The 27,148-nt window shown below is 49.0% G+C and overlaps 3 protein-coding genes across 10 annotated transcripts; 1 reads left to right on the top strand and 2 right to left on the bottom strand.

Annotated features, from left to right (window-relative positions):
- Window positions 1-16,255, top strand: PIAS3 (protein inhibitor of activated STAT 3). 4 transcript variants are annotated; one of them, XR_006719396.2, is made up of 15 exons: window positions 779-930; window positions 2,874-3,291; window positions 3,451-3,535; window positions 3,767-3,817; window positions 4,057-4,147; window positions 4,653-4,787; window positions 5,000-5,105; window positions 5,695-5,768; window positions 5,902-6,062; window positions 6,923-7,056; window positions 7,137-7,305; window positions 7,457-7,590; window positions 7,790-7,827; window positions 14,109-14,187; window positions 15,789-16,255. XR_006719396.2 is itself a non-coding variant. In XM_010968225.3 (14 exons), the coding sequence occupies exons 2-14, from the start codon at window positions 2,877-2,879 to the stop codon at window positions 8,646-8,648; spliced, it is 1,860 nt and encodes a 619-aa protein (XP_010966527.1). In that variant the 5' UTR covers window positions 1-229; window positions 2,874-2,876; the 3' UTR covers window positions 8,649-9,554. The 4 variants fall into 4 exon arrangements, 2 of the variants coding, with proteins under 2 accessions (XP_010966527.1, XP_010966526.1); XR_012501260.1 differs by having other exon boundaries at window positions 14,066-14,187; XM_010968225.3 differs by lacking the exons at window positions 779-930; window positions 14,109-14,187; window positions 15,789-16,255 and adding exons at window positions 1-229; window positions 8,382-9,554.
- On the bottom strand, window positions 6,743-12,171 carry NUDT17 (nudix hydrolase 17). 4 transcript variants are annotated; one of them, XM_045505207.2, is made up of 8 exons: window positions 11,930-12,171; window positions 11,546-11,729; window positions 11,286-11,311; window positions 11,044-11,136; window positions 10,686-10,784; window positions 10,323-10,459; window positions 9,799-9,951; window positions 6,743-7,292 (listed from the first exon to the last, which is right to left on the bottom strand). In XM_045505207.2, the coding sequence occupies exons 1-8, from the start codon at window positions 12,107-12,109 to the stop codon at window positions 7,289-7,291; spliced, it is 876 nt and encodes a 291-aa protein (XP_045361163.2). In that variant the 5' UTR covers window positions 12,110-12,171; the 3' UTR covers window positions 6,743-7,288. The 4 variants fall into 4 exon arrangements, with proteins under 4 accessions (XP_045361163.2, XP_010966528.2, XP_045361164.1 ...); XM_010968226.3 differs by lacking the exon at window positions 6,743-7,292 and adding an exon at window positions 9,137-9,688 and having other exon boundaries at window positions 11,930-12,137; XM_045505208.2 differs by lacking the exons at window positions 6,743-7,292; window positions 10,323-10,459 and adding an exon at window positions 9,137-9,688 and having other exon boundaries at window positions 11,930-12,142.
- Window positions 14,027-27,148, bottom strand: POLR3C (RNA polymerase III subunit C). Of its 2 annotated transcripts, XM_010968222.2 has the most exons (15): window positions 26,887-27,146; window positions 25,645-25,811; window positions 24,858-25,113; window positions 24,563-24,748; window positions 23,439-23,527; window positions 20,284-20,388; window positions 20,094-20,186; window positions 18,836-18,916; window positions 18,540-18,591; window positions 18,129-18,189; window positions 17,553-17,703; window positions 16,696-16,797; window positions 16,520-16,569; window positions 15,769-15,918; window positions 14,027-14,175 (listed from the first exon to the last, which is right to left on the bottom strand). In XM_010968222.2, exons 2-15 carry the CDS (start codon window positions 25,789-25,791, stop codon window positions 14,094-14,096), a joined length of 1,605 nt encoding a protein of 534 aa, XP_010966524.1. In that variant the 5' UTR covers window positions 25,792-25,811; window positions 26,887-27,146; the 3' UTR covers window positions 14,027-14,093. The 2 variants fall into 2 exon arrangements, with proteins under 2 accessions (XP_010966524.1, XP_045361161.1); XM_045505205.2 differs by lacking the exon at window positions 18,540-18,591 and having other exon boundaries at window positions 18,129-18,229; window positions 26,887-27,148.

Genomic DNA, 27,148 nt, shown 5'->3' with positions numbered 1-27,148 from the left:
GGCGGGCTTACACGGGAGAGGGCGGCCCCAGCCCCAGCCCCAGCCCCAGCCCCAGCGCTGGGCCGGGCGGAGCTCCCGCCCAGGAGGAGCTGCGGCTGCAGCGTCCAGCTGCCGGACTGACCTCCAGCCGTGCAGACCGCGGGAGCGGCGCCGGGCCCCCTCCCCCCCACCGCCCCAGACCACCCTCTGAGCCGTCCGAGCCCCCTCCCTGCTCCCTGCCACTGCACTGGTAAGTCCCGCGCTCCGTACCAAACTTTTTTGCTGCGGAGTTCTACTGCCAGACCACGAGCTACACTGTGAGGGGGAGGGGAAGGGGTGAAGAACTGAGACAAGCCGTCTTGAAATGACCTATTCACGACTCCATAGCTTCCCGAAAATGGATCAGATCTCCCCGTTTCCCGAGTTGGTAGAACTCTTGATTTTAGCTGGTTAAACTTGTAGTGAGGGAGATGAGGGTATCTGCTCCAACTTCGCTACACCCTCTCCCATTTCTCTGAGATTTAGCACTTCTCGATACTTTCCCTCCACATTTCAAGTACCTGTGGCTCCCTAAAAGCTCATCCCCTCCCCATTCTGCCGTGGCAAAGCCCACTCTCCCAGGTACTTCGGGTCCACCTTCTCTGCATTTTCCCGGAGACCCCGCGATCCTTCGGGCTGTTCACTCCCTCCGGGTCTACCGGTCTTGCACACCGGCCAAAGACGTGCAGGGGCTGGGTCCGGCTGTGGAGGGAGGGGCTGAAGCTCGGGCTCGTCCGAAACCAGGCGGGCGGGGCCGGGAAGGGGAGGTGTAGGGGGCCGGACGGGGCGGAGCAGGCGGCATTTGCGGCCGGCGCCGAGGTGGAGAGTTGTGCGCCGGTCCCTGGGCCTGAGCTCGGGCTCGGGCTCGGGCGCCTGCGATGTCTCAAGATGGCGGAGCTGGGCGAATTAAAGGTACCGGCCCCCTCCCCCATCCCCATCTGCACTGAGCCCGGCAGAGCGCCGAGTCAGGGAAGCGACGGAGACGGGGTGCCGAGGGCTTGGTGGGGGCTGGAGACGTGGCGGGAACTCGCTGCTGGGGATGGGAGAAGTGGCTGTGGGCGAGGTAGGGGCTGCGGCGGGACTCCGGGGGCGGGGTCGCGGGGCAGATGCAGGGGTGGGGCCGAGGGAATTGCAGCTGTTGGGAGCCGAGGCGCAGGGGGCGGGGACGCGGGGTAGAAGTTGGATTTGGTGGTAGGGGCAGATGCAGGGGTAGGGTCAGGAGGAAAAGCTGCTTCAGAGGCACTGGGCGCGAGTCGATCAAGGCCCAGAGATTCGACAGTAGGGGGCAGATGTTGGGATGGGACTGTGGGGCAGAGGTACGGAAGGCTCCAGGGGGAAATGTGCTGAGAGGATAGAGGCTTTGGGGCTGCTGTTGGGATCTGAGCCTTGGGAAGTACCAGTAGGCGGCTGAGATCTAGGGGGCGGGGCTGTGCGGGCGGATAGATCGAGGGGTGGGGCAGAAGCATCCTGGAGGCTGAGAGGGAGGTCCTGCCTTAGTGAGTCGGGATCTTTGGGCAGAGACAGAGGAGTGTGAAACTACGGGATAGAAAGGGAGAAGTTCTTGACAAAACCAATGGAGAAATAAAGACAGAACAGAGGAGATAACGATGGGGAGAGAGGCAGAGGAGCAAGTTTTTAATCACATTCCTCAGGAGGAGCCCAAAGCCATAACACCCCCGGAGGGGAAGAGCCGTGGAGGGCTAGCAAGGCCTGCCCGTGGCCGGGCCTCCTAGAGACTCGCAGAAGGGAATCCTTTAAAGAGAGAGCTTGCCACGACCACACAGAGTCTTGAGAATAACTATCCAAGGACAACATGACAGAACCTTTAAGAAGCACTGGGTTCATTTCCCTGCTTCTTGGCTTTATGCTGCCCTTTGAAATGGAGCCACAGCCTTGAGCAGGCTTGAGGTCTAGTCACTGGGCCCAGTGTGAGATTCTGCACCTTGGCTTAGGGGCCCCATGCCTGCTCCTCATTCTCCAGGGCCTCTTTTGAGAGCTTTGCCCTTTCTTCTCCCACCCCTCTGGCGGAGGGGGAGGATCACTTCTCTCTGTGCAGAAGAGAAGCAGGATATTGGTTCCTGGCAGGTGGAGTAAACAGGTAGACAGGAAGGGTAGATACCTAGATGCCCCATTTTGCTGTGAACACCCTCACTCCAAGTTTTGGTCCTGTCTCCCTCCCAGAAAAATAGGACTGAGGGAAGGGTAGTTATGTTAATGACAGTGAGAAAGGATTTGGGGGCGTTCTGAGCATTGAACCCTGACCTGAAAACCCTGGTTACAAAAGCTTCAGAGGCTTGGGGAAAAGAGCTGAGGTGGATTGAGGTGTTGGGAGGGGTGGGCTGTGTGGCACAGTCCTCCAGCAACCTGGCCCCTTTCTCCCCTGTTGAGCTGTCTGGCCTGAATCCTCTTCTCCCCCTCCTTCTCCCTGTCTCCTGTCCTCTTCCCAAGAGGCTGGGATGGGTCTGAGATTCTGAGAAAGGGCAGGAGAGGAGATAAGCAGCTTAACGGAGAGTCCAGGCTCAAGGCAGGAATGGAGGTGGGCTGCGGAAGTGGACTCAGAGGTGTGCTTTAGGATGGCCTGCTGTCTGCACCCTGTCCTCACCTGGTCGACTTCCAGGCTGGGGGAGATGGCGTTGCTCAGGCTCTGGGGGTAATGGTGAGGCTGCCCTGAGGGTTGCTAAAATGGGACATAGAGGTCCTTTTGGTCATATTTGCAGTCATCCACTGGCTGCAAAGCACCTCTCTGATTAGTGCTGGATGGATGGAGGCACTGCCCACCTAGCAGCTCAGCCCAGTGTCCTTGGCAGGACGGGCCTGTGCAAGGTAGGGTTCTCAAGCTTCTCTGGTCTCCACAGCACATGGTGATGAGTTTCCGGGTGTCTGAGCTCCAGGTGCTCCTTGGCTTTGCTGGCCGGAACAAGAGTGGACGGAAGCACGAGCTCTTGGCCAAGGCCCTGCACCTCCTCAAGTCCAGCTGTGCCCCCAGCGTCCAGATGAAGATCAAAGAGCTTTACCGGCGACGCTTTCCCCGGAAGACCCTGGGGCCCTCTGATCTTTCCCTGCTCTCTCTGCCCCCTGGCACCCCTCCTGTAGGCTCCCCTGGCCCTTTAGCTCCCATCCCCCCGGCCCTCTTGGCCCCTGGCACCCTACTGGGCCCCAAGCGTGAAGTGGACATGCACCCCTCTCTGCCCCAGCCTGTGCACCCTGATGTAACCATGAAACCGTTGCCCTTCTATGAAATCTACGGGGAGCTGATCCGGCCCACAACCCTCGGTATGGCTGTTTGTGATCCCTCAGTCTTCCTGGATCCCATGCCTCTTCCACAGGCCTTTCTTAGGCTTTAGTCCTGTGGGCTCAGCAACCTAGGATAAGGGCAACTTCTGTGGCTGCCTGTGCATGGGCTTGGGAATAACTGCTCCTTTGTGTTCTCAGCATCCACTTCTAGCCAGCGGTTTGAGGAAGCTCACTTCACCTTTGCCCTCACCCCCCAGCAAGTGCAGCAGATTCTTACATCCAGGTACATCTCTTTCAGTCCTCCTGCTTCCTCCTTTGGTAGTTACCCTTAGACTCTTAGACTCCGCTCTCTGACAGTCTTCTCTTCTGCCCTGCTCCTTCCTCTCCATCTTCCTGCCCCTGCTTTGCCTCTGATTCTCTCGTATGCCTCTTCTCTGTCCCTGGTGTCTCTGTCTGTTCATCCCTCCCCTCCGGGGAACACATACTGACATCTCCTCTTCTCTCCCTGTTCCAGAGAGGTTCTGCCAGGAGCCAAATGCGATTATACCATACAGGTGCAGCTAAGGTGAGTTGATCCTTCCTCTCTGCTGGGCTCCCATGGAGGGTGGGAATGAAATAAGGGTATGATAGGTCCTACTAGGAGATATCCCTGCTCTTCCACACCCACCCCAGCCCTGGGACTCTTATCTGGAAACTGAAGGCTACAGATATCCATCACTGATTTTCTGAGGTTCCCTGCCTCTCTCTGAGATTCAGTGCAAGAAACTGCCTCCCACCCTTTCATCTTCTCTCATCTCTTACCAGGTTCTGTCTCTGTGAGACCAGCTGTCCCCAGGAGGATTATTTCCCCCCCAACCTCTTTGTCAAGGTCAATGGGAAACTGTGCCCTTTGCCAGTAAGTGCTCTTCCCTTCTTCTGGCAGTAACCCCTTCCCTGTTTCAGTTCCTAGATGTTAATTACAAACCTATTATGAAAGAGACATGCCTGGCACAGTGCCTGGGACATAGTAGGTGCTCAGTTTACTGACTGAATCAGTATAATCTAGTGAGTCCTAAGACAGGGCTGGACGAGTGTTCTGTTTGAATCCAGAGGAGGGACATTAGTTTAACCCAGAGGTTGAGGGAAGATTCTCAGAAGTGATGCGCCCAGAGCTGAGAGTTGGAAGAAGTGGGGTCTCCTTACTCTTACCCATGCTCCTCAAGAACTCAGTGAGCAGCTTCCTATTTCTTTGGCCAGTGAATAAACTCTCTCCTTTTCCCCCAGGATCGAACCCTAGGTAGTGCCCCAGCTTTGTGAGTCACTGAATGGGCCCCCATCTCCTTGGTCAGTGGGTGAGCTGACTTCCCCAGGGAGCAAGGAGCCTAAGGCAGGATGTCTTGACCAGGCCCTCCCTTCTCCAGGGCTATCTTCCCCCTACCAAGAATGGGGCTGAGCCCAAGAGGCCCAGCCGCCCCATCAACATCACGCCCTTGGCTCGACTCTCGGCCACTGTTCCCAACACCATCGTGGTCAACTGGTCGTCTGAGTTCGGAAGGGTGAGCGTGGCGGAGGCAGGGAGCCTGGGAAAGCCTGCAGGGGGTGAGAGGGAGTCACCCAGTGTCTTGGGCTGCAGAAATACCTTTCTCTTTATGGGTCTCTCTGCCTTAGCTTGCTGTCTCTGGCCCTCTTGTGACAAAGGAGGGGGTGTTGGTGGGGTGGTGGTGGTGTGCAAAGCGGAGGCTAATTGTCTCTCCCCACCTCCAAGTAGAATTACTCCTTGTCTGTGTACCTGGTGAGGCAGTTGACTGCAGGGACCCTTCTACAAAAACTCAGAGCCAAGGGCATCCGGAACCCAGACCACTCCCGGGCACTGAGTGAGTAGCAGCCTGTCCCTCTTCTCCTCTCTGCCCTGGAGCCAATTCTTCCTAGCCCTCCAGCCTTCATAATTAAACTCACACCCGTCTTGTGACACCTGCCTCACCTCTCACATGAACCCCAACCCTCCCCCTGTGTCCCTTACTTATCTCTGTGGTTGAAGAGTCAGACCATTCCCAGGCACTGAGTGACACCCCTGCATTCCCAGTTACACATTGGCTTTGCACCTCACAGACCCTAACTCCAGCCCCGGCTGGAACATGGGTTCTTCAGACTAGAAAGAGTCTTTAAGTATCATCTAATCTAACCCTCTTGGGATGTTTGAGTTCCCTCTAGGTCATCTCTACCAAAGCGTCACCTAGCTGTATTTAAGCATCTTCGGGGGCTTGGTTGGGGGGTTGAAGGGAATCCCTTCCTCCCACCTAGCCTTCATAATCCAGATCACAGACTACCCCCACGTGACATCCCATTGGCTCCCAAAGGGTTTCTTCCCACTTGTCTCTCAGCCAGAGTCATCTGTTTCTTCCCACCCTTGGGCTTCTCTCCAGCCTTGCTGACCCCATGGCTCTGGCCCTACTCTTGTTTCAGTCAAGGAGAAACTGACTGCTGATCCGGACAGTGAGGTGGCCACCACAAGTCTCCGGGTGTCACTCATGTGCCCGGTGGGTACAAGGGAGAAGAGAAGGGGTGGAGGGTTGGGTTAAGCCTCAGGACTCAGATGTGGGTTCCTCAGGCTGTTAGAGTGAGGCTCCCTGGGACGTGGGGACTCTGACCTCTGAACTCATCTCTCCTCAGCTAGGGAAGATGCGCTTGACTGTCCCTTGTCGTGCCCTCACCTGCGCCCACCTGCAGAGCTTCGATGCTGCTCTGTATCTACAGATGAATGAGAAGAAGCCAACGTGGACATGTCCTGTGTGTGACAAGAAGGCTCCCTATGAATCTCTTATCATTGATGGGTAGGGCCATTCTGCATTCAGCTTCCTTTTGCCTCGGACAGTCCACTAGGACTGTCTCTCTCTCTCTATGGCTATATACGTTTATATATAGCTTATTTCTTCTCCCATGAACCCCAGCTCTTAACCTATTTGTCTCCTTTATATAAATATAATGTATATATGTATATAAAATCTGTCCCCTTTATTATATGTATGTGTCTCCAACACTGAGGACTACTCATACCAGGAACCCTGCTGAGCACTTTGCATATCTTATCTCACTGAATCCTGTGAGATGCTGATAACCCTGTGAGACGGGTACTGGCATTATTGGTGAGAAAACTAAGGCCGGGAGAGACTTAAGTATCTTTTCTTTCTTTCTTTTTTTTTGAGATTGAGTATCTTGCTCAAAGTTATATTGTTAGTAAGTGGCAGAGCCAATGTATCCAATGTATCTCCTGTAACAACCACCTGACCTCTCACTGAACGCAGCAATCTAGTTCTTTGAGGACCTGGATGTGCTGTCTTGCTGTTCCTAATCCGCCTCCAGAGCCTACATTATGATTCGTATTCCCAGTGCCTTTTTGAGGTGGTTTACAGAGTTCTGTATCCCCGCTCCTTCTGTCTTGTCCTTAGTACTACACGGAACAGGTGCTTAGAATGTATTTATTTTAAAACTTAGCACTCAAAGTTTTCGAAGCTCTTTTACATACCTTACTTTATTTGATTCCAACAACAACTCAGAGAGGTCATTAGGGTGGATACTATCCCTGATTTACAGATGAGGAAGCTGAGGTTCAGGAAGGTGAGTCCCAGAGCTCCCTGGCTGCTGTTCTAGCCATCTCCCGGCCACATGAGTTCCCATCTCTCCTTTCCCCCAGTTTATTCATGGAGATTCTTAATTCCTGCTCGGATTGTGATGAGATCCAGTTCATGGAAGACGGATCCTGGTGCCCAATGAAACCCAAGAAGGAGGCATCTGAGGTTTGCCCCCCGCCAGGGTATGGGCTGGATGGTGAGTGACCCCCTGTCTCCCAGTTGAGCTGAGTCTGGGGTGGCCTCTTCTCTGAGACATAGTCTTCTTACTACCCACAGCTGTCCAGTATAGCCCAGTCCAAGAGGGCAATCCATCAGAGAATAAGAAGAGGGTTGAAGTGATTGACTTGACAATAGAAAGCTCATCAGATGAGGAGGACGTGCCCCCGACCAAAAAGCACTGTCCTGTCACCTCAGCTGCTATCCCAGCTCTACCTGGAAGCAAAGGGTACGAGGAAATAGGCTGAATCTACAGCAGAAGGGGCAGGGAAGACGTCGGGGGTGCTTTCTGATCACTGGGCAAACAAACCCTGGGGCACAGAGGGGACTTGGGAGGCGGAGCTGCGTGAGGGCATCTGTGTTTCCTTCTCTCCTCACAGAGTCCTGACGTCTGGTCACCAGCCATCCTCGGTGCTGCGGAGCCCTGCTGTGGGCACGATGGGCGGCGATTTCCTGTCCGGTCTCCCGCTACACGAGTACCCACCTGCCTTCCCACTGGGGGCTGATATCCAAGGTATGACGCTGATCACAGGGTGGGGCCCTGCACAGCCACAGCCTCCCCAGAACCGGCTCAGAGCCCTTGATCCTTTTCAGAGCTTTCTGGCCATCTTGCAAAGGGCCACAGTCCAAGGAACTTGAGTGTTTTGTTTGTTTGTTTTTGGTGGTGAAGGGGCCAGATAGGAAGTTAATTTTAATTTTTCTTTTCTTACCAGGTTTAGATTTATTTTCTTTCCTTCAGCCTGAGAGTCAGGTAAGTAGCCCCTTCTCCTCCCATGAACATCTCAGATCTCTGAAACTTCCTTTCTAGGCACTGAGGGCCCCCCCCCCCCCATTTTCCCCAGGGGACCTAAATCTGCCTCTCTGTGGAGGAGAGGGGGCAGTACAGGCAGTTTATTTCCCTCCTAGGCCCCACTGGGACTTCCTCGGATTCTCACCCGTGTCTTCCTCTGTCCTCTATTACTTACTGTTCTGTCTCCAGAGTTCTTGGCGCAGTTCTGCTCCTGTCTGCTCACCCCCCAAACCCATATGCACTTGAGCACCACGACTGCCCCAGCCGGACATTCCACACATTTCACACGCCCACAGGGCCAAGAACCTAGCAGGCTGGTGGGGCTGGGAAGGCAGGGAATAGGGGTGGGGTGCGGGGAAGTGGGGAAAGAGTCAGGGAGAGGCGCTCCCGCTTCTCAGAGAATACCTTGGGATCCCAAGGGGTTGATTCATCCCATATGATATTTCTGAGACGAGGGACTGGGAGGCGGGGACAGCCCAGATAATCTCTTAAACCATGCTCTTGATTCCTCCCAGCACTACGGTCCCTCCGTCATCACCTCACTAGACGAACAGGATGCCCTTGGCCACTTCTTCCAGTACCGAGGGACCCCTTCCCACTTTCTGGGCCCGCTAGCCCCCACGTTGGGGAGCTCTCACCGTAGCACCACTCCAGCACCCCCTCCTGGCCGCGTCAGTAGCATTGTGGCCCCTGGGGGGACCTTAAGGGAGGGGCATGGAGGACCCCTGCCCTCAGGTCCTTCTTTGACTGGCTGTCGGTCAGACATCATTTCCCTGGACTGAGTTCCTGGCTTTGGGAACCTTCACTGCCTCCTGACAGCTGAGCAAGTATGCTGTGGAGTCTGAACCCCTGGCCACCCTGACCCCTTGGGGGCTTTGGTCAAAGGCCAGAGAGACCTTCATGGACACCTGTTTTTGGCCTTATCGCTGCCTGACAAGTCCAGCACCCAAAGGGTTAATATTTAACCTCTTTTGAAGGACATTCGGGGTGTCTGTTTTTGGACGTATTCTTTGAGGGCCGCACATTCCTTTGGGTATGTTAACCTAGGCAGTAGCAGGCAAATGGGGTGGGATGTGAGTTGGGGAAAGGGCTGAATCCTCAGCCTTAACTGTGTAGAGCCTCGTGGGGAAGGGGCCCTTCTCGGGTCCCCTAGGTGCCCTCTCTTCCCATTCCCCAGAGCCGGCTCTGTTCCTTCCCCATGTCCATTGTCTCTTCATGTCCATTCCGTTCTCTTTGGCCAAACAGACAGGTGGAGTAACTGAGACGGGCAGACACATGGACAGAGAACTCTATTTTGGGTTGCAGATTTTTTGTGCATAAACAAGAAAAAACAAAATACTCCAAAGATGACTTTCCCTGCCTCCTACTTCCCAGTAATGACTGAGAAGGGGATAAGGCCTTAGCCCTGATCCCCAGGGGTTTGGGAGAAGGGCCTGGCCAATTGCCTGGGTCTCTATTTATATATTTAAGTTCACAATGTTTCTCATGCTGACCAGCCTGAGGCCTGAGCTTCTAAAGGCCCACGGGCCTGTGGTCAGTTCTGGATCATTCTGCACCTTTCCTGGGAGGTGGGAGCACCCACGCTCTCCCCCATCTCCTTTTTAAGGCTCCTCTAGGGCCTAGGACCTATGTTGTATTCCCACAGTTGTAACAAAGTTCTCACCCATAATAAAGGTTATGAATGTTCAGAGTGTCACGGAGGTGGGCTGGGGAGGGGGTTAATCAGATTCCTGGTCTGGCAGGGAGAGGGTCCACATTCTGTTCTTCCTTTGCTGGCCCTGGGTCCGAGTGAGCTCCACTTCCACGTGATAGGGGTGTCACACTGAGGATTTTCAAGAGCAGTTGTTCCTTCTTCCTTCCTCTCCCCCATGCCCATAAAAACACCAGACCATTCTGCCCAACACTGTGGAGTCCTTAGGGCCTCATCCTTACCTGCCCAGGTGTTGCAGCCAGAGCCTGAGGGCAAACTTGGTCCCTGTGCTGACCCTCTCTTGGCTGTCGGCCGCAGCTGGGGTGGTCCGCAGCAGTGTGGACGTGGGCAAGGCCAGAGGTCGAGCTCCTCCATCCTCTCCTAGTTCCACCGCACTGCGGAATGACAGCTCCTGTCTGTGCTGTGCCTTGTGGCTTCACCCACTTCGTCTGATCCTCCCAACCACCAAAGGGAGGAGGAGTGGGTGGGTGTTAATGCCCTTTTACAGAGAGGAGGGTTAAATGACTTGCCCCTGTGAGAGAGTGGGACTGAAGCCCAGGTCTTCGGTGCTGGCTAGTTGGAGCAGGAACCCTTGGAGTATGATGGGCAGTATCTTTGATCTCATGTTCTCTCTTCACTGTCAGTTAACCAACTCCCTAAATCTCCCCCACAACGCAAAATTCTCTCCTGAGGAGGAGACAGAAGCTGAACTTCTCAATGTGTATGTGTTGGTGTGTTGGAGGGTTAGGGAGAAGCTCCTACTTACGGGACAGAGGGTGGTAGGTCCTGGGGAAGATGTCTGGGTGTCTCTGCCCCATCCTCTGTGGCAGCCACTGCAGCTGCTACATCTGGTCCCAGCCACATAAAGGCGCTCACCTCTCCTGGGTTTGGTTGGATCCGGGCCTGGGGCCAGACATGTTGATCCCTTAGTCACGGGCTTTCTCAGGAGACCTGTTTCTGATCGCAGCCTACCCATGGGTGGAGTGGACAGACTTGGGGCAGGGGCAGGGGAGAGGCTATTGGATTTCTTGCTCATCTCTGGCCTTCCCCTCCCCCACCCTAGCCATAGTGAGAACCAGTCTGCTTGGGTCTCCTAAGCCCCATTTCCTTCCTCTACTGCCCGCCCTACCTGCAGCTGCTGCTGTGACTCCTGGGAGATGACAAGTAGATAGAGAATGATGTGATGGTATCTGGGGAGACCCCAGCTCAGCCTAGGAGGGTAGGCAGACTAAGAGAGAAGAAAATGGCAAAAGTAAGAACTTTCTGTCCCTTGAGACTTTGTAAATGCAGCCAAGGAAGTGGAGAGTAGAAACAATGCAAGAGGGACACGGGTAAGGGCTGTGGGATTGGGGACTTCAGACACCCACACACCATCATTTCCCCTGTGGTCAAAGCAACTAGGCCAGTTCTGTGGGCTTCGGTGGGTTAGAAGTTGTCGAGGGTTCTTGTTTAAGTAGGAAGGAACCTCTCCCAGGTCCTTGTCTCACCTCCCATAGCCCCAGAGGGACCCAAGAGAACTGGCCCCGGGGCAGCTGTAGTCCACTCTCCTCCCAAAGCTCTCGAAGCCCTCCGTCCAACAGCTGGGAGAGAGAGGGCAGGAGGTCAGAGAGGCCAGCACCTGACTCCTCCAAGTCCTGTGTTTGCCCTTCCCCTGGCCCCCACCCAAGGTGATCCCAGACACAGTCCCTCCTTCAGGGCAGGGTGCAGGCTGGGTAAGGTGATCGGTTACCTCTTCATCAAGTTCCACATGCCCACCTGCAACAACAGTGGGGCCAGTAGGTGAATGATGGTGTCCTTGGCCAGGGACCCCATGCACTATTTACACCGCCCCCTCCTCCAGGGGGCACAGACGCTGTTGCAGCCCCTTGTGATTTTGGGACCTAACACATTTCTGGGCCTACTTCTCTGTCATTCTCAGACTGGGGATAGCACTGTTGGGTGAAGGGGAAATTTCTTTCCTGGACAGGGCCTTGTCCTCAGGGCGCTCACCTGGGGGTACCCAGAGGTTGGGTGAAACGTTGAGGGTGCGTGTCCTTCGGGTCAACAAGACGGTCTGATCGCTGGACTGCAGAATGACCGCCACACCCAGATCCACACCTCGATTCGTGGGCAGCTCGGCCCCAGGAGCCCCGGGCTGCTGGTCCAGGGCCGCAAAAGGGCAGAAAGGGGGTCGCTGGTGGGAGGGAACCACTTGGGTTATCGCTTCAGAAGCCGGGCGGGGCTTTCAAAAACTGGGGAGCACCGCACGACGGGGGGATGGGGGAGGAGGCCGAGCAGGGGCGATAGGCTCGGCCCGCAGGCCCCCGCCTCCCTCCCGATCCCAGTCGCGCCCTTCGGCCCTTCACTGCCCGCTGCGAAGCCCCTTCTTCCGACCTGGAGCGGAAGCCTGGCCGACGCGCCTGGGAACGGCCTGTCCGAGAGGACGAGCTGTCCCCGCTTCAGGCCGCAGTGCGTGGCCCCCGGCCCAGCGCCCAGGAGGCCACACACGCTCTGCGAGAAGCTCACGGGCTCGGGGCGCCCGGAGCGGAGCAGCAGCACCCGCGCCGCGGCCATAGCGCGCCCCCGGGGGCGGGGGACGGGGTGCTGCGGCCCGCGCGGCGCCCTCTGCCGGCCCGGCCGCGCTTCCCCTCCCGGCGCTCCGCGGGGCCGGCGGGAAGCCCGGCTTCCGGGACGTCTCCGGAGAAATTTAGGTGTGACACTTGGGGGCTATCCATGCGGGTAATAAATAAATGACAAAGGGGAGCACCTCTAAAACCTCAGCCCCTGTTTTTCTCCCATCTCTGTGTAGGGAAATGATCCCCAGACAGGGATTTCTGGACTCGCAGGTCAACACCCCCTAGCCACGCGCGGGGGTATAAGCGCCCCTCCACAGCCCTCTGCGCACCTATCTTGCTATAGAAGGTGACACCTCCAATTCGTGAATTAACAGCTGTCTCCCAGCCAGACACCCAGGAAACATTTCTGACACCTCCCCTTTCTTCTCACTCAAATGGCAACCAAGTGCAGCAGACTCTGCCTCCTTAAATGTTCTCAAATCCATGTCTTTATCTTGTCTTTTACTTCCAGCCTCCATTACCCTAGTTCAAGCCTTCCTCATATTCTGCCTGAGATATTATTGAAAGTCCTGCCCGCACCTCATATTCTGCCTGAGATATTATTGAAAGTCCTGCCCCCACCAATTCATTCTCTCCAGTGCTGCCAGAGTGATCTTTCTAAAACGCAAATTTGCTCATTTTGCTTCCCATTGCTCTCAGGATAAGATAAGCTACTTAGCCCCGTGTAGCAAGAATCCACCAGTCCGTGCCCCTGCTTGTCAATTCTGGTGGGACTTATGCCCTATTTTCTAGTCATATCTTATTTGCAGTTCCCCCAAGAAACAGGCTCTGCTTCCTTCCGGGATCCTTGCCCCCTTCCACCTGGCAAATCCCCATCTTTCAAAAAGGTTAAGTGTCACTTTATGCTCCCGTTCCTGGCTGACCCTTTCCCCCATTGCCTCTGTATAAAATACTTCCCCACCATAGCCCCCTAACACTTGTCTCCTCCCACTAGGCTGTACGCTCAAGGCTATTCCTCTTTGCATGCTTAAGGCCTGGCCCAGTATGGGGCACATAACAGCTGCTCAGTAAAGCATGGGAAGTGTCTTGAAGGCAGAGATGGTATTGTACTTATCTCTGTACATTATTTCTAGTATAGTGGTTGGCGATTAACTGAGATTCAAATGTTTAATGAATTAGAACACTGGTAAGAGGAAACTGAGGAGATTATATATAAAATGAGACCTAACTGCTTTAAATGAAATGAAGCTGCTCATATAAATTATATCAACTAGATTAGTCACCTATCCATGGTACTGAGAGAGAGAGAAGTCAGAATTGCCACTTTCTAGGAACTACGGTGAAGAGGAAGGCAGTGATTTGGGTGCTTACCACATGCCAGGCATTGTGCTAAGTGTTTTACATACATAATTTCAGATATGCTAGAAGCCTGGAGCTGGCAAATGTGACTTTCATCCATAGGTTCTAGTGTGACTCCTTGGGCCAATCCACCTGTTGGCCCTGAAAATATTTTATTCCCCCTCTGTGGGAGCCTTCCACGTTCTCTACACTGTGTGTGTGTATGTGTTTAAGATTACAGTTTCACAAAGTAAAGAAAACAGGTGTTGCCTTTTGAAAATGGAATGAACATTCTGGAACAGAAAGAAGAAACTTCTTTCATTGTCAGGGATGTTCAAACACAGCCTTAGCTGATTTCTTGGTGGGAACTGATGCATCTGTTAGATGATTAATACAGTTGACTTAAGTTCTTTCCCCTGCTAACATTTGACGAGGGGGGAATATAGTGATAGGTCTAAAACAGGATCAGCAAACTTAAAACAATACGTTAAACTCTTTCTGGTGTATTCTGGGTGGAAGGGATAGAGAAGGGGTTTCAGAACAAGAATCTGCAACTTATCCCACTGCACAGCATGCATCCAGGCACCTCCTTTATTTTTCCTTCCAATCCCCTCAGATCTTTTAAGGGAGACTCTTCTTCTGAGTCATTGTCTCTTCAGGGTGCTCTCGATGTATGACTCCAGCAGGAAGATGGTTTCATCCACCTGGATCTCACAGGCATCCAACCTGAGTGAAAAGGTAAAAGCATTTGCTTAGACTGAACATTCATTAGCATATCTAGGATTACAGGCTGGACTGGGTGTGGCCATGGGGAACTGCTTGGCTACCCTTGAGAGTACTGGGTGGAAAGCAGGAGAACCAATAGATCATTCTCCCATTTACTGAACATCTCTTATACGCAAGACACTGCGGAAATTGCCAAGGATTCAAGAGATAAAGCCTCTGTCCCAGGAGAGGTTACAGTCTAACTTGCAACGAGGAGAAAGATAGTACATGTTAAAGGCACAGGTGTAAAAGGCCCTGGTGTGTCTTACAATAGAAGCTGAGAGCGGCTGAGGCTTAAGGTGATTAGGAATAGAAGGGAACTTCATCAACCTGATAGAAGCCATCTATGAAAAACCCACAGCTAACACCATGCTTAATGGTGAAAGACGGAAATCTTTCCCTCTGTGATTAGGAACAAGACAAGGATGTGTGCTTTTTACTTCCATTCAACCTTTTACTGGAAGTTCTAGCCTGGAATTTAGGCAAGAAAAAGAAATAAAAGGCATCCAGATTGAAAGGGAAGAAGTAAAGCTATTTCTAATTCACAGATGACATGATCCTGTAATAAATGAATTTAACAAAATTGTAGGATATAACATCAAAACACAAAAATCAGTTCCATTTCTATACACTGGCAATGAAGAATTCAAAAATGAAATTAATTTTGGGGTGAGAAGGGTATAGCTGAAGTGGTAGAGGGCATGCTTAGCATGCAGGAGGTCCTGAGTTCAATCCCCAGCACCTCCTCTAAAAATAAATAAATAAACCTAATTACTTCCCCTGCACCCCCCCAAAATGAAATTGAGAGAACACTAAAAAAGCATCAGAAAGGAATAAAAGCTTAGGAATAAATTTAACAAAAGAAGTGCAAGACTTGAACACTGAAAATGACAAAACATTATTGAAAGAAATTATGGAAGACCTAAATAAATGGAAAGACCTTCCACATTCATGGGTTGGAAGATTCAATATTGTTAAGATGGCAATACTTCCCCAAGTGATCTACAGAGTCAAAGCAATCCCTCTGAAGGCCAGTGGTGAAGGCCAAGGAACTGAAGATGAAGAGACAGGCTGCTATGTATGAGACTGTGGAAGGCCTTAGGTGTTATGCCAAAGAGTCTGGTCTCTATATTAAAAACAAGGAGCCAATAAGCATTTAGACTAGAAGAGTGATATTATCAATCACTTTAAAGACACTAACTTTGAGAGCATTAGAAGAAATGGTTTGAAGAGGGAGGTGATCGTCAAGGTCGAAGAGGTGATGAAGGTCTGCGTGAGGAGCAGACGAAAGGCCACATCTGAGACACATTCCTGAAGTAATGCAGCCTTGGTGAACGAGAGAGCTGTGTGGTGAGGGAGGAGAAGCTGGGAATGTCCTCAGAGTTTTTAGCTTAGGAAAATGGGTCGACTGAATTCTGTTAACTGAGCTGGGGAAGAAGACAGTGAGTTTAGGTTTGCTCATGTTAAGCTGGAGGGGTAGCAGGAAATGGAGGTGGGTTTGTTCGGGATGTATTTTGAAACACAGGTTGGAGGGTGAAGGGTGATGCTGCTTACTTGTTGACGTTACGTTTCAGGGTCTCCAGCTGCTGGCGCTCAGGGGCTGTGATCATCTCCTCTATCTCCTGCAGCTGGGCCTCCTCTGCACCTGTGGCCTGCATGGACGCAATGATGGCTTCTACCCTCTGAGACTTTTCTAGTAGCCGCCTGTCAGACAAACACAACTCTGAGGCGTGTCCCTAGCCTTGGAGATTCTTTTATCCTGTAGCCCTGGGGCGTAACTCCCCCAGTGAGCATGTTCCTGGTCAAAATGGATAATGTCATTTTCTGAGGACGTTTTCTACAAGCTTAGTTAGAAATGAGACTTCAGCTTTTCAGTGACTGTGAAGCTAGGGAGATCCCAGCTGGGACGAGGACGTAGGATCTAACTGTCCGCCCAGCCCTTTGACCCTCCCCTGAAGCTCCCAAATAAAATGGTTAATGGTTTGATCCCCCGCCCCCTGCAAAAAAAAAGGAAAGAAAGTAAAAAGGAAATGTAACTTCACTCCTGAAACTCTCACTGCTTCTCATTTGTACTTAAACTCTGGTGCCAGTTTGTACATTTCTCATAAATTTAATCTGCAAAATTATTTCACTGGGAATATAACAGAAAAACATATACTCCTGGGTGATTTGTGCCAACCTAACCCAATAATTCAGGACAACCAGATTGGTTACTGTCTCTTTTGGTTTCCATTTCTATAGGAAATTTCCCCTCAAGACTTCTGACGCTGAAAAACTTAATTACTCAACTGAAGATGCTACTCACTTGTTTTCTTTGGTTTCAAATTGCCTCCTTTCTATCAAGTTGGCTACGCTCTGAGGGGAGAGAAAACAAGAAATGCACAGAGTTCTATTGAAGTAGCTCAGGTAAAATGGCTAACGGGGGCACGAGGGTGAGACACCTCCACGGAGGGCAAGGGGGGAAAGGCCAGCGGGAGTCACCTTGTAGCACCTGTGCAGCAACATTCGGGCAGCCGACGGGATGTTCACAGTATATAAATAGAAGGTCCTGGATGGGGCATGGTCTGGCGTTTTGGGGATTTCCTATTTGTCCATAGAAAGAAAAATAAGAGAAATTAAGCTTTTCTTCAGAACTGGCAAAGCAAACACCTGTCCCATCTGGAGCTACTCAGCCTTCTCTTTCACTTATACTTTCCTCTTCCCCAGTCAGTACAGCATCTGTGTCCAGGGCATAATCAGCCCCACGGAGAGCTGGGCTGCCCTGTTTTTCCCATTTGACTGTCAATGTCCTGAGTGGGGAAGAAGAGGCACTTAACATGTACTGAGCAACTCTCATGTGCCCGGTAGATGGTATTTGATCTTTATAACAAACCGGATTTCTTCTGTTACCACCATCCATCACCACTCTGTAGATGGGGAAAAAAGATGGTAGGCAATTTGCTCAGTGTAACTGTACTAAGAGGCAGAGCTGTGACTCTGACTCCAAAATCCATTCTGTCTGTTCCCTCATAGGGTATACACATGGCTCTGCAGATAGTGAGGATCCAATAGATGCCACTGATGGATTTAACCTATAATAAAGTTAAAGCTCGAGGAAAGGGGCTTAGAACTAAAGAAGAAAGGGTAAGGTGATTCTGGGCTGATTTCCTGGCTGTGCCTCTTTTTCACTAGGCCAGTTGAAGTGCCACAATTATCTTTCAAGTGCTTGCTATGTCTTTGTTAATCTTTTTTTCCCTCTATCTCAGCGCTGGATACGGAGTTTCCTTGGGGTTCAGGATCTTTGCTTCAGGAATTTCTCTCACCCTAGGTCAGCTCTGCTGGCTGGTGGTTATTGTTACCTGGAGTGATATGAAATTTTCTGAGAGCATCTTATAAAGCATATCTTTTGCCTCTTTTGCTGGAATCATTGCAAAGTCTTCTACCTGCTTCTGTTCCAGGTGTTTCTTTTGCAAAACGAGACGGAATATTCTGGCACAGCGAGACCCAAATCTGGAAAGGAATGAAGAAAGCAAAAGGCATGCCAACACAGATTAGCTTTAGCTCTTAGTCACAGATGGTGGTTGTTCGGTTTCCAAGTGTGGAGCCAGGACCAGAAAGGAACGGTGCTGAGAGAATTCTCTCATAACTCCACAATTTGACGATGGTACAGCTGATCATAGGAGAGCCACAAACTGCTGACTCACTTAAATGCTTCAGCTCCTGCATCTGTAAGTAACGGCTTTAAGGGGCTGGCGTCACTGGGAACTGAGCAGTAGGGTATTTACGGTAAAGGGCAATAGTAGACCGGATCAGTTCAGTGGAAAAATGGGGCAAGATGTGCCAAGGCGTGTGACATAAAGATCAAACCACCTGTTCAAATGGGGCGTGAAGAGGAAGTGTCTGACCCCCAGCACCAATCGGGGTGACCCCCTTACCTCTCCTGCACCACGGACTCCAGGCTGGCGGTGGATAGGCAGCCTAGGGCCTTGTGTAGGTCTTCATGCCGAGGGTCAAGGTCGCTCAGTAATGTTTTGGCCTGGTCATTGCGATCTTAGTTTTATTCCTAAGTCTTTAAAATTTAAATACTATTTTGTTTTTCACATCGGTCTCATTTATGATATGTATTTCAAAACCTTAATTAACTAGGATATTTAAATCAGGGTTTTGCTTAACTAAAACTTGGTTAGTTAAAAGTCCCTTTTACTTCTCTATTATCAATGTTTTTGTTCAATATTCTACCTTACTTAGTGTACTAAATATCATCAAATCATTTCTTTTATAAATCACCGTCCTGTTTTATAGGTCAGGCTGCCTGACTGAAAGGAAATAACCACCAGTAAGGATACTGATGACATACATTCCTCCACCGCTGTCGCCAGACTTTCCAACAAACTCTAGCTATTAAAAAAAAAAAAAAAAGGGGAGCACGTGTCATCCGAATGGCAAGTCCAGTGATTTTGTTTCCAACAGAGCAAATCTGTCCAAGAGTATGGAGCAGGTAGCCCTATCAGATGACGGGAGAGAAACTGTCTGAGCTGGCTAGATAGAGAATGAGGCTACAGAAGAATGATACTAGGTGTCAGTGGCAGAAATAAATCATAAATACAACAGAAAAAAAGAAAAAAGAAAAAAACAGACTTACTGGATCATCTGCCAGCAGAGTGAGATACTGATCAAGAACCTGCTTAGAGATGTTATAGCCAACAGGTAGGGACCTGAAGATCTATGGAACAAGAGAGACAGGGACAATGGGTTTGGGAACTTAGATTTGCTGGCATTGCTGAAATAAAGATGTTTTATTATACACTTCGACTAAAAAAAATATATATATATATATAAAGAAAACAACATTGTAAACTGACTATACTTCGATAAAAATTTATATATGAAAAAGATGTTTTATTAAGAATGAGGCTGAATTTGAAATATAAAATTTGACATGAAAAAAAAAGAATGAGGCAGATCTAAAAATATTGACATGAAAAGAAGGTGTACATATACTACCATATGAAAAAAGTGAGTTTAGAACACTGTGTAGCATACAATCCCATTTTTTTTTTCAGTTAAAAATATACATATACCTACATTTTTGTGAGACTCTACATAAGAGTCTGAATAAAGAGATGCACCAAACTATTAACAAGGATCTCTGGGGCTGGGATTACACAAAACTATACATACATTTAAACTGGGGTATGTTACATACAATAAGAAGCACAGATCTTAAGGGTTCAGTTTGATGAGCTGACAATTGTATACACCCACATAACTCTCACCTACAAGATAAAGAACGTGTCCTTCATTCCTGAAAGTCTGGGGACTGCAACTTTCAAAAAATTATACATTTCTATGCTGTTTGAATATAGATCACATAATTACTTTTGTCATCAGAAAAAAACCCTTGTATTTAAATTTTTGTTATATAAGTTAAAAAAATTTAAAATAAAGACTATAAAAATATAGTAACCATATTTAATATGAATAATTAGTATAATTACAAAAGTAACAGAATATAGATAAAACATTGCTATATTAAGTATTAATATTTTAAGAAACATATTTAAAACAAACTTAAAATATACAAAACATATTGAAAAAAACAAATATAAGGGCCCAAATAATGTCCTGAGCACTAAGGCTCAGATTCCAAATAGTGGATTCTTAGAACAATTAAGAGTAATTTGTTCTTTGACTAAGATAATGGTTTAGGTTTCTAAAGGCTGGATTCCCAGGAGACCAAATATTTCAGTACCTACCACCTGAAGGTAACGCCTGTCCCACCTCAAACAGCAAAAACCCTTTCTTTCAAGGCTCAGACCTCAACCTGCTCCCGGGCTCCATGTAGAATGATGATAACATCCCAGAGGCCATAGAGAACCAGGACAGAAGGTGAAGCTCACCTCATTGGAAGACAATGGCTGGGTGAAGGGGGCACTAGAGGAAGTGGTGATCTCACTCATCCGGAGCATGGTCCGCACGATCTCGCTGCTAGTCTGGGTTTGAAAAGTGAACTGGAGTTCAGAACTCACGCTGCTGCACTGGCAAAGCAGATGTTCTTCACAGCCACTGTCCCACCCACTTGGCTATCACCTGGTCCATCCTGTTGGCAACTGCACTGACAATGGCTTGGTCACGGAAATGCTGGTGGAATCTGTCAAGGTTGGCCTGCCAGTAAATCCCATCATCTGGAATGGGCTGAGGAGGAGAAAGGGATTAGAGAGAAACATTTAGATACAGTGAAGTTTTCTAACGAGGAGCTTGGATTTGACTGTTCACCATTTCTTTTCCCATACAGTAGAAACTAAATTGGTTGGAGGAAAATCAGTCATGTGGATTGGTACCTGGAAAATGACAAATTCACAGCCCCCAACTTCAGACTGATTCTTTTTTTCTTTTTTTTGAGTGAAAGATTTATTTAGAGAGATGTACATGGGGGTGGGGATGGGGAGGGTGGGGGGTGGGGGAAGTTAAAGTAAAGGTAGATAACACACTCCATAGACAGCGTGGGGGTTGTCTCAGGCAAGAGAGAGAGCGACCCAAACAGATTCTTGAAGCTGCAATCTTTAAGACTGAACCTCCAGTCCTTCTCTACTTTATCTCATCTCCAGTATCTTCAAATCTCCCATTTGCCCTTCCCTTCTCACTCAGCAGATGACCTTGCTTCTTCTTTCAGAGAGCAAAGAGAAGCCATTAGGTCAGAATTCATCCAATGTGGTGAACACATCCCCACAACATTTGTTTCTTTTTTAAAAATCTGTGTTTTTACCTACTTTTATCACAGTGGAACAGTGTCCCTCCTTTTACCTAAGATCAATGCCCATACGGGGGTGCTAGATCTCACCCTCTCCTGCATTCTCAGGGACTCAGGTCAGTCTCCCCTCTCTTCTCTAAATCTTTAGCCTCTCTTTACTGGCTTCTTCCTGTCAGCGCTGACCTTGTCCAAATCTCTTCTACCCTAAAAGAGTTCTCCTTTGAGAACTGCGCCTTCCTTCCTTTTCCTTTCTGTCACAGCTGAGCTTCTCAAAGAGTTGGTCATCCCAGCTATATCCCCAACCACAGATTTACTCAACCCATTTCCACCATTATGCTGAAATGACAAAGTTCCTGAGGAACTATTGCTAAGTTCAAAGAATAATGTCCAGTTCCAATCTTATCTGATCTTTCTGAAGCATATGACATGGTTGGACATTTTCTCCTTCTTAACTCTATGTGGCCCCTTGGACTTTATGACACCATTCTTTCTTGGTGTGCCTCCTAACCATTCTGTTACCCTTCCTCAGTCCCCACAGACTCCTCTTCCAGATCTCACCTATAAATGCTGGTGTTCCCCGGGGATCGGGCCATAGCCCTCTTTTCTTTTCACTCTACATATTCCATTTAGGTGATTTTATCTGCTCTTAACACTTCAGCTATTGATGTACTTCCAAATCAGCTACTTAGTTCTAGAACTCTCTATTAAGCTCCAGATGCACAGACTCAACTGCCTACTTGACACTTTCCACTAGTTCCTCAAAAATGTTCTTTTTAAGTTTTTAGCTAACTACACTACAACCAACCCAATTTCTCAAGCTAGAAACTTGAATATCATCCCTAATCCCTGCTCTCCCTCATCTACTATCCAATTACCAAGTTCTATGTGTTCTTTATATTTATCAGACTGTCATTACCTTATTTCAGGCTCTAATCTTGGCTCACGCAGATTACAATAGCCTCCTAACTGGTTTTCATTTTTCTTTTTAATATAGTGGACACTATAAAAAGGGTAACTGGGTTTGTTGCTTTTAATTTTGTACCTTTTGCATCGTTCTCCCCATTTCTCACAGAGAATGCACATGTGCACAACTACAGGTGGACTCTCTGAACGGCATCCATGGAGGTGCACAAGCTCTGAACCATGGTACTATGGTAATATTGCTAAAATGTAAATCTAGCCACTTCGTCCCCCTGCCTAAAATTCATCAGTGCCAGCCCCTTGCCTTCAGGATGAAGTCCAAACCTCTTAGTCAATCAAGAAATATTTATTGATGTCTTGCTAGAATTCCAGGTGCCAGGGATAAGATACTATCCTCAAAGAGTTTCCAGTCTTTTGGGAGTAGTAATAAATAACTTCAGATCTTACAAGTGCTATGCAGATGAAATGGGAAAGTGTGGTAGAGACTGGAGTGGAGGGTGGGCAATGATGCTTGAGCTCTAAGAAAACAGCATTTGAGCTGAGATTTGAACAATAAAAAAGAGGAAACTACATGAAGATCTGAGGGAAAAGCACGTGAAGCAGAAGGAATACTACAGGCAAAAGCCTGAAGACTGGAAGGGGTGTGACATGTTTGAGGGACAGAAAGAAAGGCAGAAGCCTGAACACAGTGAATGAGAGGAAGAGGAGAGAGAGCTGAGTCTGGAGAGCCTTGTCCCCATCAGACCACGTAAAGACCCAGCTCATATAAGGCTTAATAATCCACAGTAAAGACTTGGATTTCTTCTGAGAGTAATGGGAAGCTATTAAAGGAGTCTAAATCACTGAAGTACTGGGCTTTTTAAAAAAGAACAATTTAGAGTCATTTTGGTTCTCAAGTAGGTGAGAATGCCTGTAGGGAGGCCACTTAGGAGAGTACTGGCAAAGCACTGACTAGAGCGGTAGTGGTTTGGATAGGATGACAGCAGTGGAAACGGTGAGAAATAGTTGGATTTGAATTAAATTTTAGAAACTGGGCTGACGGTTTTACTGTGAGATAAGATGGTTCCCAGGATTTTGTCCTAAGCAAATGGTGTCCCAGGTAGCTGGCCTTGGAGGAGTCCCGTACTAAGACGAGGAAAGCTTGTCAGGGGAGTAGATGTCTGGGAGGGGAAACCAGTTACTCCGTTTTGGCCATACTCATTTCCAGATGCTTATTAGCCATCTTTACACGGATGCTGGGAAGGCGTTTGAACATGACAGCTCAGGCCAAAGTACATCTTTCTAGACTCATTTGTCACCACTGGCCACCATGGGTCTCTATGTTCTAGCCAGACTGAACAATTTACACATTTTCTAGGCCCTTTTTTGGCATAAGCTACTCCCTCTGTCCAATGACTGAAGTAAGTTAAACCTCAGAAGAGAGACAGCAATGGAGTTTACTCCATATTTGATGAAGTTCATAATCCTACTACTTCCCGACCCAAGAGCCTTCAAGCTCTTCTGGGGCTTGTTATCTCAGCGCTCTCTCTGGTTCGCCTCACGGTGAGGACTCCTAATCAGGAAGCCCCATTACCTCCTTGTTATCTGAGGTGTGCTTTGGTCTCTTGGCCTTGGGCTCCCCAGTAGCATCCTCGTCAGACGACCTCCTCCTTTTCCCTTTCCCTGCCAAAGTAAACAGTTGAACGAGTTAGGCTACATCTCATAAGATGACAGGAAATGACCGAACATGACAGCAGCTGTCTCTGTCCCAAAGACACGTGCAGTCACCTCTAAGTTAGAGTCGTGAGGAGACCGAGGAGCTACAAGAAATGCAAGTTAACCGTGAAGGCATCTGAAACTCTACATGTTCAACAAGACATTCATAATCTTTCTCCCTCAAACTGCTCCTGCTCCAATGCTTCCTTTCACCGTGAATGGTACCATCACCCTCCCACATACGTGGCACATAGATGTCATCCTTGACTTCTCTGTCTTCCTCACCCCTTCCATGTCTACATTTACCTTTGCCCCATCCTTTCTGCAGACAGAAAAATCTTTTAAAAATGCAAATTAGATCATGTCATTTCCTTTAAAATCCTTTAGGAGTTTTCCTTTGCTCTCAGGATAAAGAACAGATGCTCTATAAGGTCCTGCATGACCTAGCCCCCACCTATCTTGCTAACTTTATCTGATGGCTCTCCTTCCTTTGCTCACTGTGCTTTAACTACCCTGATCTTCTTTTACTTCCTCAAACATCCTCTTTGTTTGTTTTCTACTATGCACTATTCCATTTGCCAAAAATGCTTACCCTCTGTCCTCCGTCATACCTTACCTCACTGGTTGGCTCCTACCTCTGCTTCAAATCTTAGTACAAATGCCACTATCTCAAAGAAGCATGTGCCCTAAACGCCCACATAAATCTGGCCTCCTGTTACATATTTTCATAACACCTCATCCTTTTCCTTCATAGTACTTACCACAGTTTGCTAGCTGTAATGTACATCTATGACGCTACCTAATTAATGGAAGTCTCCTATTCTAGACATAAGCCCCATATGGGCAGGGACCATAATGGTTTTTTCATCACTTTACATCACAATCTCTGGAAGAGAAAACTCCTTGGTAACTGCTCAATTGATCCATTCATCCATTCAACACTCTTTGAGGAAGAATCCACAATTAGGGTGAGTCATAGTTCTAGGGCTCAGAATTGCTTACCTATCAAGCTTAGTTTAGGAACCAGGTACATGTCCTTTTCACTGATGACAAGAGTAGGGGCAGGCGGTGGTGGCCCAGGGTCTGAATTCTCAGTGGCAGGCACCACGGGGCACCGCTGCACAAAGTGTGTGTCTGCTAGTCGCACAAATGTGTTGGATACCTCAGCATAGTCCATGTTCTTGCCATCTGTACAGCAGGGGGAAAGAGGCAGGTGAGATAACCTAAGAGAGCTGAGGGTCCACTCCTGCAGTCCACCAACCTACGCCTCTGCTAACAGCGTGGCTGCAGTACTGACCCTCCATAGTCTCTGTGAGCCGGTCTGCTACTTTCTTCACAACAGCTGACATTGTCATCTTGCCATTCAGCAGCAGCTCTTCGACAAGCAGCTCTCCGGTGTCACTATACAGTGTTTTGGCAGTATAGATGTACCTGGGATACCTAAGCATTCGCAACACCCGGCTGCACTGGGCTTCATACTCCACCACACCCCGTTTGTGCACTCGATGTATCACCAGGTTGTGCTGAATAAGGACACAAAGGGCCTTTTTTACCTGGAGAGGACACAAAAGAAAGAGAAGAAATATCTGAAGATGCACCTCGTTATTGCTGGCAATTTCTCTCCAACAGTTTATGAAACATCAGGAGGTGGCTAGAATTTCTGTGCCTCTTCCCTCTCTCCATTGCAACAGCTGATCAGAATCGCATGTCAATGGAAGGAATCAGGAAGATTCCTTCCTACGATGCTCATATTTCTTCTGATCTTTACCTTTCAAAGTACAATTTACTTCTCTATTGTTCGCATCCCTTAAAGGTAGTACTGAAATGAACAGACGCAGTATGAATAAGTGAAGTGTGGCACAGGAAGAGCTCAGAGTTGCCTCAGAAGCCACAATGAGTCAGGAACGCTTTGAGAAGCAGAACCTTGGGCCCCCTACTGCCTCGCCCTGTCCCCAGTAACCTTATTCCGATCCTAGGGCAGGCTTCTCTCTTCTTTTCATTTTGTGGGGTGAGGAGTAACAATATTCAAAGATAGGTAAAAGACATTGATGAGATGAAAGCAAATTAACGTGATCCAAACATACCTGATCCAGTGATGTCCCTGTGTCATGGGCAATAACTCTCAGTGGCTGGCTGCCAGTTCTGATTAGGTGGACTCCAATTTTTTCTACAATCTCTCCAAAATGCTCTTGCAGCAACAAAGAACACAGTTTAATTTCTGCTTGAGTCATTGTACTGAGGAATCTCAGAGCTAGGGGGAAAAGAAAAACTGTATGATGGGAAGTTTCTCTTTTATGGTGGAAGTGGAGATGTGGAGTGTAAATTCATGTACTTTCTGGAGGGCAATGTGACAGCAGATACATCAAAAGCCTTAAAACCTTGCGTATCTTTGACCCAATAATTTTGTTTTGGATACTCTGCTCCAAGGAAATAATGAAAATATGCCAGTGCGATTCTCTTCAGAATACTGACATATACTGGGAACAATCTAATGTCTAGCAATAAGGGATTATTTCAATAAAGTATGGTATATTCATACAATAGGGTACTACGCCAACATTGACAATGAAGTATAATACGTATTAGTGTAGAAAACTTCATTAAGTGAAAGAAGCAGGCTACAAAGCAAAATGGAAAGGAAAGTTCACGTATTGTGCAAGAAAGAAAAATACATACGAATAGAAAAAAAGACTGGGAAACTATACATATCAGATTTACCTTTATGGGATTATGTGTGATTCTAATTTTCTTTAAAGATTGGGTGAGATGAATCTGTGATCTGTCACAGAACTTAAATTCTATGCTTCATTGTTTGGAGGAATTAAGGCCACTATTCACATCCCCCTGGGAGTGAACATTGGGAGACAGCGCCATTCCCAGCCCGTAATGGAAATAATAACTTAGCAAAAGAAATTAAGAGGTATAGGAGACCTTTCAACAGGGTGTTAAAAAAAGGAGATGAAGTATGTTGTTGGCAGGGAAGTGTTTAATTCTAACAGTTTTATTCCTTGACAAAGCAGACACAAGCAGAAACAGGCACAGTTCACTATATAATCACTTCCTTATTACCACGAGTGCTGCCAAACACTGGTTTGTTCATTTATTTCTCTCAATTCCTCAGAAGCCAAGACTTTGCCTTTCAGCCTCAGTATCCCCGGTCCACAGGTCTCTGGGAAAGCATCCCCAGACCCTCTGCCATCCCTGAATAGGAATTCCAAGGAGCGTGGCTCCTGGTTCTTCACTCCCTTCCCGCAGGTTCTGGTTCCGGACTGGATCCCTCGGTCCAGAGACAGGGCCGCCTGGTTCACACCGCATTTTCCACTAACCTCTGGGTCAACGCGATCTGGCGCCGCCGAGCTCCCCACGGCGGCCTCGCACGGCTCCTGCCTGCCGCCGGGGCGGAGGGGGAGCCCAAGGTCCTCCCACGCTGGAGCACGGCCCCCGAGAAGGGCCGGGTAGGAGGAAGAACGTGTGCCGCTCTACCCCAGCGTTTCGGTGGTTTCCGGGGACGCTCTCTCTCTCTTCTCGTTGGGAGGCTGGAAGACTGGCGAGGGGCTGTGTGAGGAGCCGGAGGGCGGGCGGGCGGAC

Source organism: Camelus bactrianus, chromosome 21 (genome assembly GCF_048773025.1).
Source record: "Camelus bactrianus isolate YW-2024 breed Bactrian camel chromosome 21, ASM4877302v1, whole genome shotgun sequence".
NCBI lineage: Eukaryota > Metazoa > Chordata > Mammalia > Artiodactyla > Camelidae > Camelus > Camelus bactrianus.
Note: the sequence above shows the minus strand (reverse complement) of the source record. Positions and strands in the feature narration are given on the sequence as shown.